The following is a 15,263-nucleotide window of genomic DNA, read 5'->3' as shown; positions in this document are numbered from 1 at the left end:
GATTTCACAACCTCATCATAGGTAGCTACTTTGGTAAGTGCGCATTGTTTCGGAAAGGCACCAGTGTTCCTTGCTTTTTGTGTGTTAAACCTTGTCTTCAGTAACGGAAAAAAAGTGGGATGTGCTGACTCTTTGTCATGTAGTCTGTGGTTAGAATGGTGAATTCGGGTGAGATTCAATGGTGGATTTGGTCATTTGACCAATTCAAATGAGGCTCTTCATTCATTCATTCAGTCGTATTTATTGAGCGCTTACTGTGTGCAGAGCACTGTACTAAGCGCTTGGGAAGTCCAAGTTGGCAACATCTAGAGACGGTCCCTACCCAACAGCGGGCTCACAGTCTAGAAGGGGGAGACAGACAACAAAACAAAACATCATGTCCAACCTCACCATTTTGTCCATAATTTAGGGAGATCCCAAGTGACAGCACTGTTCACATTTTCTGCTGTGGAAGACATGGAGTGAGAAAAGCAATTTGTCCTAGGAAATTTAAAGGAGACTTGCTTTAAAAAGTTCCTTTTTGATTTTTAGAAAGACCCTCAATAGCGTCTTGGTCTGCTTATGATGTACCCGTCTTATTTTAAGAATAACAGTAATAATAATGATAATGATGATGATAATGATAATTGTGGTATTTAAGTACTTACTATGTGCCAGGCACTGTTCTAAGCACTGGGATGGATACAAGCAAATTGGGTTGGACATAGTTCCTGTCCCACATGGGGCTCACAGTCTTCATCCCCATTGTACAGATGAGGTAACGGAGGCACAGAGAAGTGAAATGACTTGTCCAAGGTCACACAGCAGACAAGTGGCAGAGCTGGGATTAGAACGCTTGTCCTTCTGACTTTCAGGCCCAAGCTCTATCCATTAGGCCCCGTTGCTTCTGATAATAATTGTGATATATGTTAACACACATAATTGCAAGACTCGGGAAGTTACCTTGTCTCTTCCTTTAGACTTCTGTTTATTTTCTAAAGATTGTATGTTTTTCTGTTGCCAAATTTGTGCTTAGGCAGTATAAATAAGCAAACCTGTTTAGTTGGAGATATCTATTATATAAATCAGAAATCTATTTTATTTTACTGATTAAAATTCCCATAGCTATTCATCTCAATCCTGTGTTTTTTTTAAAAAAAACAACAACAAAATTCAAGTGTGAAACTATATCTGCCGCCTCTGTTGTATTGCATTCTCATTTTATTGCATTATTATCATTATTAACATAATAATAATTATTATTGTATTGCATTAGAGAAGCAGCTCGGCTCAGTGGAAAGAGCCTGGGCTTTGGAGTCAGAGGTCATGGGTTCAAATTCCAACTCCGCCAACTGTCAGCTGTGTGACTTTGGGGAAGTCACTTCACTTCTCTGGGCCTCAGTTCCCTCATCTGTAAAATGGGGATGAAGACTGTGAGCCCCCTGTGGGACAACCTGATCACCTTGTAACTTCCCCAGCACTTAGAACAGTGCTTTGCACATAGTAAGCACTTAATAAATGCCATCATTATTATTATTATTATTATTATTCTCCCAAGTGCTTAGTAAAGTGCTTAGTAAAGTTCACACAGTAAATGCTCAATAAACGCCATCGATTGATAGATTGGTAAAAGAAGCAATAAAAAATGACATGTGGTTTGTAATTCCACTTGTGTTTTTCGTGTCAATGAACCTCTCGAAATATGACTAATATATTGTTTTCATACCACGAAACTAAAGAGATTCTCGGTAGAAATCAAAGCAGGTCAAAATAGTTCACACTACAGAGATTAGCCCAAGAGCAGTATTATGTTCTGATTTCTTCAGTTGAAAAAAAAAAAAGAAGCAAATCTTGATATTACAAAAACAGTATAGAAAGCATATTCAGCTGAAGTGTGGGAACATATGTGACTTCAGTATTCTTTTGCACATCAAAAATAAGTTCATGTAAATGTTTCATTTTAGGTTAAAATATGAGTTTACGTGCCATGTGATTTCTTTGTAATGTATCTGAAGGGGTCAAGTTTTGAAAACTTAGCGGTGCCAGAAGTTTAGTGAATTAGTAAGCTACACAATGAATTGCCGGAATCAAGTGAAATCTATGTAAAATGAGATTTTGTAAGAAAGGAATTTTATGCAAAACATTTTCTAGTAGTTAAAAGTTCCTTATTGCTTTCTGCGAGTGACAGTAAAATCTCTTTTGTATTGATAGCTCTCTACCCATCAATTACCCAAATAACTGAAGTCTAAAAATGCTCTCTGACCTGAATTACTAAAATATTTTAGGCTAAAAAGCCCCGTATGCCTGACATATCTGATTGATTCTGGCAGAAGGTTATTTTTGCATTTGAATTTTCCAGATTAACTTCCATGCAGAATCGAAACCATAATTATGTTCATGAGTCCTTTCAAATCTCATATTGCTTTTCTGCTTTTTGTGTGGCTGTCTGAGCTCCCAAAAGCGGGGATTATATTGTTTGTGAGCAATCCCAATAGTCCCTTCCTAAAATGCTAGTACAGAAGACACTAACAACCCCATTATCGGGTCCAAGAATTGCAGTTAAGGATGTTTGGAAGGCCAGTATTGGATTGCCTTCCTTAGTATCCATCCTCAGGGTTAGGGATTTGCCATTTTACATCCGTAACTAAAGGAATGAAAAATTAATTATGGTATTAGTTAAGCGCTTACTATGTGCCAAGCACTGTTGTAAGCACTGGGGTAGATACAAATCAATCAGATTGGACACAGTCCCTGTCCCACATGGGGCTCACAGTCTTAATCCCATTTTACAGATGAGGGATCTGAAGTGCAGAGAAGTGAAGTGACTTACCCACGGTCACACAGCAGATAAGTGGCAGAACTGGGATTAGAACCCAAGTCCTTTCGAATCCCAGGCCCTTGCTCTATCCACTAGCCCACGTTGCTTCTCTGGTTGATAATGAAGTTTAAATAATGTTAAAGTGTTGGCTGTTCTGTTTTCACCCCTCTCTCCTCAAGAAAAATGTGTAGTAGAGGGAAAAATGAAGAAATAAAAGGTGTACTTCTTTTTTGCAGGAAACCAGTTCCGAGCAAGTTATTTCCTACAACCCGAATTGAGCCCTTCACAACTGGCTTTTAGAGATCTGGTGTGGAACTCTGAAAAAGGCTCTGTAAGTCATCATTATGTGTAAAAATGGAAATATTTCATTCAGTAGTAATTATTGTGTTCCTGTTGTGCAGAGGCATACAATGGCTGTGTAATTTAGGAACGGTTTCTGGTTTTAAGTATGCGCAGCCCACGATAGTGTGGCTTTTATCTTGGACTCCTTCTTCGTGATTCACAATCCCTTTGGCATTCGATAGAGAGAACAGTCTGTTTTGGCTTTCTTAATTGCGTAGGAGTGAGGAAGCTTGGCTTTGGAAGCCCCAGTTTTGTGATCTTGTTGTTTCAAAGAAACTAAGGACAGAGGGCTGGCTACCAGGGTTCGTTCAATTTCATTCATTTAATTGTATTTATTGAGCGCTTACTGTGTGCAGAGCACTGTACTAAGCGCTTGGGAAGTACAAGTTGGCAACATATAGAGACGGTCCCTACCCAACAACGGGCTCACAGTCTAGAAGGGGGAGGACAGACAACAAAACAAAACATGTGGACAGGTGTCAAGTCATCAGAATAAATAGAGGTAAAGCTAGATGCACATCATTAACAAAATCAATCAATCAATCGTATTTATTGAGTGCTTACTGTGTGCAGAGCACTGTACTAAGCGCTTGGGAAGTCCAGGTTGGCAACATATAGAGACAGTCCCTACCCAACAGTGGGCTCACAGTCGAAAATAAATAGAATAGTCAATATGTACAAGTAAAATAAATAGAGTAATAAATATCTGTACAAACATATATACAGGTGATAATGTTAGCAAGGGAAACCCACCCTCCGTATTCATTCATTCATTCAATTGTATTTATTGAGCGCTTACTGTATGCAGGTTACTGTAATAAGTGCTTGGGAGAGTACAATATAAAAATATACAGACACATGCCCTGCCCACAACGAGCTTACAGTCTAGAGGGAGATAAATGGCCTGTCTCCATCCCCCCCACCTTACCTCCTTCCCTTCCCCACAGCACCTGTATATATGTATATATGTTTGTACATATTTATTACTCTATTTATTTATTGATTTATTTTACTTGTACATATCTATTCTATTTATTTTATTTTGTTAGTATGTTTGGTTTTGTTCTCTGTCTCCCCCTTTTAGACTGTGAGCCCACTGTTGGGTAGGGGCTGTCTCTATATGTTGCCAACTTGTACTTCCCAAGCGCTTAGTACAGTGCTCTGCACACAGTAGGCGCTCAATAAATGCGATTGATGATGATATACAGACACATGCCCTGCCCACAACGAGCTTACAGTCTAGAGGGAGATAAATGGCCCGTACTGGGATCCAACCTGTGAGCTTGGCGTTATTAGCACCACGCTCTAACCAACGGAGCTAACCAGCTGATCCCGATGGCCGACTTCCTTAGATGGCAGGGCACAGTCCTTTTAGTAGGCTGGTATTTGTCGGCATTCGATTCCGTCCATCTTTTAATTCAGGAACGTTTCGGGGAGAGAGGCACCTGGGACCTTTGCTTTGATCATGAGCTAGATTTCATGGTAAGCCCTATGGAACCCACTTCAGAGTCACAAAACAAGCTTCTTTCATCTCCCTCTAGATCCTGAGGAAGAGGCGATGCCTGAATTGTATTTCTGACTGGGAGAGTACAATATATAACAGAGTTGGTAGAGATGTTCCCTTCCCACAAGAAGCTTACAATCTAGAGAGGGAGACAGGCATGAAAATTAATTATGGATATGTATGAAAGTGCTGTGAGTCTGAGTTGAGGGTCCCCAATCAGTGGCATTTAATCAGCGTCTAATAGGTGTGAAGCATTCATTCATTCATTCAATCGTATTTATTGAGCGCTTACTGTGTGCAGAGCACTGTACTAAGCGCTTGGGAAGTACAAGTTGGCAACATATAGAGACGGTCCCTACCCAACAGTGGGCTCACAGTCTAGAAGGGGGAGACAGAGAACAAAACAAAACGTACTAACAAAATAAAATAAATAGAATAAATATGTACGAATAAAATAGCGCTTACTGTGTGTAGAGCACTGTACTAAGCGCTTGGGAAGTACAAGTTGGCAACATATACAGACAGTCCCTACCCAACAGCGGGTTCATAGTCTAGAAGGGGGAGACAGACAACAAAAGCACAGTACTAAGTGCCTGGAAGAATACAAGAGAAGCAAAACGTGTTACCTCCCTCAAGCGGCTTATAGTTTAAAAGGTGAGATAGGCAGATAAAAGCTCTTTGCCAAGAGTGTGTATGGGGGATATGATAGGAAGTGGTTTAATTTTATCAGGATGTAATAGAATAAGCAATTGAGTATACAAATGAAAATCCAAATAAAAATAGGCAAGTGGACATAATCCGATTAAAAATAGATTCATATACATAGGAAGTAAGAACAAGACATAAAACAAAATGCTTAAGTGCTAAGGATAGCGTCAGGGTTTCCAAGATGAGGGTATTGTGAGTTATTCGGTGGGATTTTGGGAGGACCTTGAAGATGGGGAGGTCAGTCGTCTGATGGATTTGGGTGGGGAGGATGAGTTTCAGGCAAGTTCATGACTCTGCCACTTACAATAAGAATAATAATAATAATAATGGCATTTGTTAAGCGCTTACTATGTGCAAAGCACTGTTCTAAGCGCTGGGGAGGTTACAAGGTGATCAGGTTGTCCCACGGGGGGCTCACAGTTTTAATCCCAATTTTACAGATGAGGGAACTGATGTCCAGAGAAGTGAAGTGACTTGCTCAAAGTTACACAGCTGACAGTTGGTAGAGCCGGTATTTGAACCCGTGACCTCTGACTCCAAAGCCCGGGCTCTTCCACTAAGCCACACTGCTTCTCCTGTCACACTTATCTGCTGTGTGACCTTGGGCAAGTCACTTCACTTCTGTGTGCCTCAGTTATTCCACCTGTAAAATGGGGATTGAGACTGTGAGCCCATCGTGGGTTAGGGACTGTGTTCTCCCCGATTTTCTTGTATCCACCCCAGCGCTTAGAACAGTGCCTGGCACATAGTAAGCGCTTAACAGATACCAAAATTATTATCATTATTAATGGGAGCAGTGTGAGGAAGGGGACAGAGTGAAGAGTTGGAGCAAGGTATTCATTCATTCAATCGTATTTAATAATGATGGTATTTGTTAAGTGCTTACTATGTGCCAAGCACTGTTCTAAGCGCTGGGGAAGATACAAGGTCATCAGGTTGTCCCACTCGCAGTCTTAATCCCCGTTTTACACATGAGGTAACTGAGGCACAGAGCAGTGAAGTGGCTTGCTCAAGGTCACACAGCAGGCAAGTTAGAGAAGCAGCGTGGCTCAGCGGAAAGAGCCCGGGCTTTGGAGTCAGAGGTCATGGGTTCAAATCCCGGCTCCTCCAATTGTCAGCTGGGTGACTTCGGGCGAGTCACCTCACTTCTCTGGGCCTCAGTTCCCTCATCTGGAAAATGGGGATTAAAGACTGTGAGCCCCCCGTGGGACAACCTGATCACCTTGTAACCTCCGCAGCGCTTTGAACAGTGCTTTGCACATAGTAAGCACTTAATAAATTCCAATCATTATTATTATTTTTATTATAAGTGGCGGAGGCGGGATTAGAACTCATGTCCTCTGGCTCCAGAGCCCTTCTTCTTGCCACCAGCCACGCTGCTTGAGCACTTACTTTGTGCAAAGCATTCATTCAGTCGTATTGATTGAATGCTTACTGTGTACAGCGTCATCAGTCGTATTTATTGAGCGCTTACTGTGTGCAGAGCACTGTACTAAGCGCTTGGGAAGTACAAATTGGCAACATATAGAGACAGTCTCTACCCAACAGTGGGCTCACAGTCTAAAAGCACTATACTATTTATTTGGAATATATTTTATTTGGAATATTTTTTATTTTTATATTTATATTTAAATGGAATTTATATTTATATCCATTTATATTTAAATGGAATATATTTTATTTGGAATATTTATTAGCGTTTGGAAGAGTACAAAATAACCACAGACAGAAACATTTCTGCCCTACAGTGCGCTCACAGCACGGAACCAAGTGCTTTGGAGAGTAGAGTATAACTAATGAGCAGACACATTCCCTGTCCACAACGAGCTTACAATCTAGAGGGGTACAGGCAGAGCTAACAAGGCACAGTTAGGCAGTTAGTAGGTGAGCTTGGGAGAAACAAAAAGTGTGAACTGGGGAAGTAGCATTCATTTGTTCATTCAGTCGTATTTATTGAGCGCTTGATGGGGTGCAGAGCAGGTGAGTGGGTGCTAATAGGAAGAATGAGGAGGTGGTTCACAGCTTTGGAGCAACTGTGAGGAATTTTTGACTGGAGTGGAGGGAAATGAGAAGTCACTGGAACTCCCTGGGGGAATCGAGTGATGAATGCCGAGCGATACTTCAGGGAGATGATTTGTGTGAGCGCATAGATTGTCCCGGAGTGTCCAGTACTCTTCTCCACTACGGAAGGGAGAGTCAAGCAGAGGCCATCCCAATCCATTTCCAGCTTGGGCAGGGGCTAAAGTGTGGCAGGCAATCTGCCACAAGTCAAAACTCAATCAATCAATCAATCAATCAATCGTATTTATTGAGCGCTTACTATGTGCAGAGCACTGTACTAAGCGCTTGGGAAGTACAAATTGGCAACACATAGAGACAGTCCCTACCCAACAGTGGGCTCACAGTCTAAAAGGGGGAGACAGAGAACAGAACCAAACATACCAACAAAATAAAAGAAATAGGATAGAAATGTACAACTCACCCGTGCCAGGCAGCTGCGGTGTAGGAGACAGTCCTTCATTCATTCATTCAGTCATATTTATTGAGCGCTTACTGTGTGCGGAGCACTGGACAGGACAAGTTGCCAACTTCTACTTCCCAAGCGCTTAGTACAGTGCTCTGCACACAGTAAGTGCTCAATAAATGCGATTGAAGGAAGAAGCGCTTGGGAAGTCCAAGTTGGCAACATAGAGAGACGGGCCCTCCCCAGCAGCAGGCTCACGGTCTAGAAGGGGGAGCCAGAGAACAAAACACAACATATTAGCAAAAATAAAATAAGTAGAATAAATATGTACAAATAAAATAAATAAATACATAGAGGAATAATAAGTGGAGTCGAGGGCGGAGACTCAAGTTGACTGTGCGGAAGGGGGCAATGATAAACCGCTTCTGGATTTTTACCAATCTGGATCCACTACCAGAACGACTCCAGCTTGTACTTCCCAAGCGCTTAGTACAGTGCTCTGCACACAGGAAGCGCTCAATAAATACGACTGAACGAATGACTGCAGGTGGAGAGCGGGGCATTCTGAGAAAGACGTGTCCGTGGTGCTGCTGTAGGTCGGAGACGACTCAACGCCATAAGACAAGTGTATAGATTGAAGTGGGGAGAGGAATGGATAACCACTGGAGGATTTTAAGAAGTGGGGAGATGTGTGCACCGCAGTGTTTTAGAAAAATGATCCCCGCAGCGGAGTAAAGCGTGGAATAAGAGGGGAGAGATTGGAGCCAGATAGAAAAATCAATCAATCAATCAGTCGTATTTATTGAGTTCTTACTGTGTGCAGAGCACTGTACTTAGCGCTTGGGAAAAATGAGGTTGATGCGATAGTGTAACTGTGATTCAATAAGCTACAATGGTCTGCTTTCTGGACTGGAAGTTTAGTACACAAACTAGCAAATATAAACGACAGATCCCAAAAGGACGGCGCTTCTATGTCAACTCTCCCACCCAGTGCTTAGAACGGTGCTTTGCCCATAGTAAGCGCTTAATAAATGCCATTATTATTATTATTATTATAATTATTATTATTATTATTATTATTATCATATGTGTTCAATTTAATTTTTGCCATTCTTACTCTTCACCCGAGTGGAGACAAATGGGATGGATTTTAGGACAAAGAAGAAAAAATAGTAAATTGCAACCGGAAGCCAAATGACACATAAAATGGATTGTAATATATAGGAATTAACGTTTCAAATCGACAGTCGTGTCGATTTTTGCCATCGTTTTTTCTTCGATATTTAGTGAATTTCCTTTCCCAGATGCTTATGGCAAGCGTAGACGGTTTATTTACGTGTTGGTGATTTGCAACTCCGAAACATCAATTCTTTTCATCCATAATTTTCTCTTTCAGATTAGACCCAGACCAAGTCGGGTATCCCTGATTCTAACCTTGTGGAGCTGTAAAATGATTCCTCTTCCAGGAGTCAGCATACAGGTCCTCAGCAGACACGTTCGCCTCTGTCTATTTGATGGTAATAGGGTGAGTCATTATGTGATGCATTTTACGCAAGGAGGACAGAAAGAAAGAAAAATAATTTGATTTTCTTAGTCCTGCTCCTTCAAAATATTCCACGTGGTGTCAGCTTTTAAAAATGACTTTCCTCTCATTGCACATTTCTCTCGCTGTTCCCCCCCCCCCCCGTTAATCTCTTCCCTCCTTATTCTTTCCTTAATATTGCTTAATAACGATGGCATTTATTACATGCTAAATGTATTCCAAGTACTGGCCTAAAATCTGGACTAGATACGAAATAATCAGATTGGACACAGCCCCTGTCCCACCCCAGGTTTACAGTCACTGGGCTGCTGAGGGGCAGCGTGGCCGAGTGGAAAGAGCCCGGGCTTGAGAGTCAGAGGTCCTGGGTTCTAATCCTGCCTCCGCCACTTGTCCGCTGTGCGGCTTTGGGCAAGTCACTTCGCTTCCCTGTGCCTCAATTACCTCATCTGGAAAATGGGGATTAAAATTGTGAGCCTCACGTGGGACAAACTGATCACCTTGTATCCCCCAGCGCTTAGAACAGTGCTTTGCACATAGTAAGCACTTAACACCTATTATTAGCATCATCATTATCATCAATATTATCTTCAATATCATCATTAATAACTAACATTAATAATTAACATTAATAATTAACATTAATAAATACTTAATATTATTAACATAATATAATATATCATATAGAATATGACATTATTAATATAATTAATATATTATATGATTAGTGCATGTGATAATAATACTTAATTATATGTAATTAATATAATAGTATTAATATTACTTATATTATTATCTGTGCCTCAGTTTCCTCAACTGCAGAATGGGGATCCCTGTTCTCCCTCCTACTTAAAATTGTTGAGCCCCACGTGGGAAAGGAACTGTGACTTGATTAGCTTGTATCTACCCAGTGCTTGAAACATAGTAAGCCCTTAATAAATGACATTTTAAAAAAACGGGTGAGGCAGAACAGGTATTTGATCTCCATTTCACCTATGAAGAAGCTGAGGTCCAGAGCAGATAAGTGACTTGCACAGGGACACTAAGTGGAGTCAGAGCGGGGACTCGAACGGGGTCTCTTGATTTCCAGTCCTTGTGTTTTGTCCCCAAATAATAATAATCAATCAATCAATCATATTTATTGAGTGCTTACTGTGTGCAGAACACTGTACTAAGCGCTGGGGGGATACAAGGTAATAATAATGATGGTATTTATGAAGCATTTACTATGTGCAAAGCCCTGTTCTAAGTGCTGGGGAGGTTACAAGGTGATCAGGTTGTCCCACGGGGGGCTCACAGTCAATCCCCATTTTACAGATGAGGTAACTGAGGCGCAGAGAAGTTAAGTGACTTGCCCAAAGCCTTCACTGGGGCTTTATTTTTGTTTTTGTGGCTATTTTTAAAAGCATGGTGTCATTAGGGAAGCAGCGTGGTTCAGTGGAAAGAGCCCGGGCTTGGGAGCCAGAGGTCAGGGGTTCTAATCCCGGCTCCACCACTTGTCAGCTGGGTGACTTTGGACAAGTCGCTTTACTTCTCTGGGCCTCAGTTACCTCATCTGTAAAATGGGGATTAAGACTGTGAGCCCCACGTGGGACAACCTGATCACCTTATATCCTCCCCCAGTGCTTAGAACAGTGCTTTGCACATAGTAAGGGCTTAACAAATGCTGTTATTATTAGGGCACCCACTAATTCAATCTAACATGTCTATTTCCAAGAAAAAGCTGGGCTCAAGCATTCAGAAACCTTGAACAACAAATTTAGTATATATTTAGTTTTTTTTAGCTCTGTATAAAGCTTCAAGTCTATACAAAGCTACCTTCATTTCAAGCAATAACTCCTCACTATAATACTAATAATAATGATGGTATTTAAGCACTGTTCTAAGCGCTGGGGAGGATACAAGGCCACCAGGCTGTCCCACGTGGGGCTCCCAGTCTTAATCCCCATTTTACATATGAGGTAACTGAGGCACAGAGAAGTTAAGTGGCTTGCCCAAGGTCACACAGCTAACAAGTGGCAGAGCCGGGATTCAATCCCATGACCTCGGACTCCCAAGCCCGGGCTCTTTCCACTGAGCCGCGCTAATGGCTACAAAGCTCTTCATCCCCTCGCCCCCTCCTACCTCTCCTCCCTTCTCTCCTTCTCCAGCCCAGCCCGCACCCTCCGCTCCTCTGCCGCTGCTCATCTCCTCACCGGGCCTCGTTTTCGCCCCTCCCGCCATCGACCCCCAGCCTACATCCTCCCCCTGGCCTGGAATGCCCTCCCTCCGCACATCTGCCAAGCTAGCTCTCTTTCTCCCTTCAAAGCCCTACTGAGAGCTCACCTCCTCCAGGAGGCCTTCCCAGACTGAGCCCCCCTTTTCCTCTCCTCCTCCTCCCCTCCCTATCGCCCCAACTCCCTCCCTCTGCTCTACCCCCCTCACTACCCGACAGCACATGTGTAAATATGTACATATTTACTATTCTCTTTATATTATTAATGATGTATATATATATATATATATAATTCTATTTATTTATATTGATGCTATCGATGCCTGTGTACTTGGTTTGTTTTGTTTTGTTGTCTGTCTCCCCCCTTCTAGACTGTCAAGCCCATTGTTGGGTAGGGATTGTCTCTTTTTGTTGCCGAACTGTACTTTCCAAGAGCTTAATATAGTGCTCTGCACACAGTAAGCGCTCAATAACAACGATTGAATGAATGAATGAATAATATTAGGGAATTAGGGAAGCAGCGTGGCTCAATGGAAAGAGCCCGGGCTTTGGAGTCAGAGGTCATGGGTTCAAATCCCGGCTCCGCCAATTGTCAGCTGTGTGACTTTGGGCAGGTCACTTCACTTCTCTGGGCCTCAGTTACCTCATCTGGAAAATGGGGATTAAGACTGTGAGCCCCCGGTGGGACAACCTGATCACCTTGTAACCTCCCCAGCGCTTAGAACAGTGCTTTGCACATAGTAAGCGCTTAATAAATGCCATTATTATTAATAATATCAATGTTTTAAGTTGTACCTCTAGTAGTTCTCTCCCCCCTTGCCTTTCGTCCTGGGTTTTCACAAGAATCTTGTCATGACCTCTTGACTTGCTGTGGGGAGAGGGAGCAGAGGGTGTGGGTGAGCGTGTGTGCATACCAGCCACAGGAGCTGAGTTGGGATGAAATTAGGCCAAAATTCAGGTTTTTTTTCCGAGTAGCCAGGAAGGGGCACCATTGAACAGCCTCAGATGAATTCACTTTCTTGCTGGATTTGATAGATCTTTTCTGTAGCTCTCTTCTCTTTTTCCTTATGTAGGTACTTTGTAATGATCTCCTAAGTAGGCAACTTTTGTCATTTAAAATCAAGAGAAAAATGATTTTCTCCGCAAACACAAAACAGAGGTTGGAATTTCTGATTTTGCACACTGACTTGTTGGAAAGGGAAGCGAGGCAGTGTGACTTAGTGAAGCAGTGTGGCTCAGTGGTAAAGGGCACGGGCTTTGGAGTCAGAAGTCATGGGTTCAAATCCCACTCCACTGTCAGCTGTGTGACTTTGGGCAAGTCACTTCACTTCTCTTTGCCTCAGTTACCTCATCTGTAAAATGGGGATTAAGACTGTGAGCCACTGTGGGACAACCTGACCCCCTTGTAACCTCCCCAGTGCTTAGAACAATGCTTTGCACATAGTAAGTGCTTAATAAATGCCATTATTATTATTATTAGTGGAAAAGAGGCAGGACTTGGGAGTCAGAAGACCTGCTGTGTGGCCTTGGGCAAGTCATATAACTTCTCTAGGCCTCAGTTTCCTCAACTGTAAAATGGAGATAAGATAGATTGTCAACCTGTGTGCGACAGGGATTTTGCCCATTCTCAATCAATCAGTGGTATCTGAGCACTTCATTCATTCATTCAATCGTATTGAGTGCTTGCTGTGTGCAGAGCACTGTACTAAGCACTTGGGAAGTACAAGTTGGCAACATATAGAGACGGTCCCTACCCAACAACGGGCTCACAGTCTAGAAGGGGGAGACAGACAACAAAACATGTAGACAGGTGAGCACTTTGCAAATACCGCAATTAGTATTATTATTATTACTCTATGGTGGCTTTTCCTTAAGGGAAATGTGACCCCTGCATTCGGGAAGAATGAGTGCAGAGCACTGTACTAAGCACTTTATAACAGAGTGCTTAGTACACATTAGTACACTAAGGATACATTCCCTGCCCTCAGCAAGCTTACAGTCTAAAGGGGAAGACAGACATTAATATAAATGCATAAATTATGGGTATGTATGCAAGTGCTGTGCCTTGTATCTCAACCTTGTCTACTGCAGCACTTTGCACATAGTAAGTGCTTAATAAATGCCATAACAATGATTATTATAATAAAACAAATGAAAGAGAAATTGGAAATGATTGTTCACATATTGGGCGCCTCGGAGGGGATGAGGGGTAGGGTGGGAGTATGCTAAATACTTATGAGCACAACTATACAATTTTTACCTAAATTTTGCGATCAGAAATAGAACTCAAATAATATCTTGTTTTTTGGCTGTTTTTAGAGTTTGCAATTTGCCCATGAAGACAGAAATGCAAAATATTTTCCAAAGAAATGATGCCCTGACCATTTTAAAACAGTTACCTGTCTGTCTGGCATTATTTTGTTGCTGTAAGGGGGGAACAGCATGGAGTAGTGGATAAAGCATGGACCTGGGACCCAGAAAGTCATGGGTTCTAATCCTAACTCCGCCACATGTCAGCTGTGTGACCTTGGGCAAGTCACTTCACTCCTCTGTGCCCAGGTACCTCATCTGTAAAATGGGGATTAAAACTTTGAGCCCCATGTGGGACAATGTCCAACCCGATTTTCTTGTATCCATCCCAAGTGCTTAGTACAGTGCCTGGCACATAGTAAGCGCTTAACAAATACCACAGTTATTATTAAGTCTTCCTTTGTAGATCAGCCCCTGGCCAACACATTATTTGGCCAGGACTTGTTAAATGTCTTTTTTTCTTTTTATTCTTTTTGATTTTACATTTTTTTAGGTAGAGAAAACTGACCATAGGTTTGGGAAAGAGAACAGGTTACTGAGGAGCCCTGGGCATCTCTGAGGCGCAAAAAATAGACATCCATCTACCTGGGGTGAAGATGCAGTCCTTTTAGTCACTGCGGAAGGAAATGGTTTGACTCCTGGTGGTCCTTTCTCTGCTGAGCCTATGAATGTATTTTTAATGACTTGTTTTAATGTTTACTATGTGTCAAGCACTGTTCTAAGTGCTGGGGTAGGTACAGGTAAATCAGGTTGGACACAGTCCCTGTCCCACGTGAGACTCAGTGACTAGGAGGGAGAATCCCCATTTTACTCATGAGGAAACTGAGGCACAGAGAAGTTAAGTGACTTACCCAAGGTCACGCAGCAGGCGAGTGGCAGAGCCGGGATCAGAACCCAGGCCCGTGCTCTTTTCACCAGGCCACACTGCTGCCCAACATATTCCATAACCACTCATCTTTTTGCGTGCCAGCCAATCCTAATTATCCCACAGTTCAGCCGCTTGTACATGGGTGGATGGTAAGCCTAGATTGACTATGGGAATAGGCTAATTCCGTTTAATTTAATGTTAGTGAGTTGTGTGATTTTGCTGTAACGGTGGAAGTGTTTGTTGTCTCTTTTTCTCATCCCCCGAGTTCAGTCAAAATAAAATCTCATTTCAGGTTCTGAGCAACATTCACACAGTCAGAGCCAGCTGGCAACCCAAAAAACCCAAAACGTGGACCTTTTCTCCTCGAGTGAGTATTCAGAGTACTTACCGTGTCTGATAGCTGTTAAATAAAATGTGCTAAATTTCTGTGTTTGGGTGGGCAAGAGATTCTTCTTGGCTATTTTTAGAGGCGATTTGTTAAGGATGAATTAGCAAGATAAGTCATTTCAGTGCTG

The 15,263-nt window shown here is 42.2% G+C and overlaps 1 protein-coding gene across 1 annotated transcript in view; it reads left to right on the top strand.

Annotated features, from left to right (window-relative positions):
• Positions 1-15,263, top strand: part of NPHP1 (nephrocystin 1) — a 69,837-nt gene that overhangs the window by 36,036 nt on the left and 18,538 nt on the right. The window contains exons 10-12 of the mRNA XM_038751410.1: positions 3,034-3,128; positions 9,212-9,340; positions 15,041-15,115. Of these exons, the coding sequence (XP_038607338.1) occupies positions 3,034-3,128; positions 9,212-9,340; positions 15,041-15,115 (299 nt within the window). The remainder of the gene's footprint in view (positions 1-3,033; positions 3,129-9,211; positions 9,341-15,040; positions 15,116-15,263) is intronic.

This window comes from Tachyglossus aculeatus, chromosome 1 (genome assembly GCF_015852505.1).
Source record: "Tachyglossus aculeatus isolate mTacAcu1 chromosome 1, mTacAcu1.pri, whole genome shotgun sequence".
NCBI classification, from domain to species: Eukaryota; Metazoa; Chordata; class Mammalia; order Monotremata; family Tachyglossidae; genus Tachyglossus; species Tachyglossus aculeatus.
The sequence above is the reverse complement of the archived record's forward strand: the minus strand, read 5'-3'. Positions and strand labels throughout refer to the sequence as shown.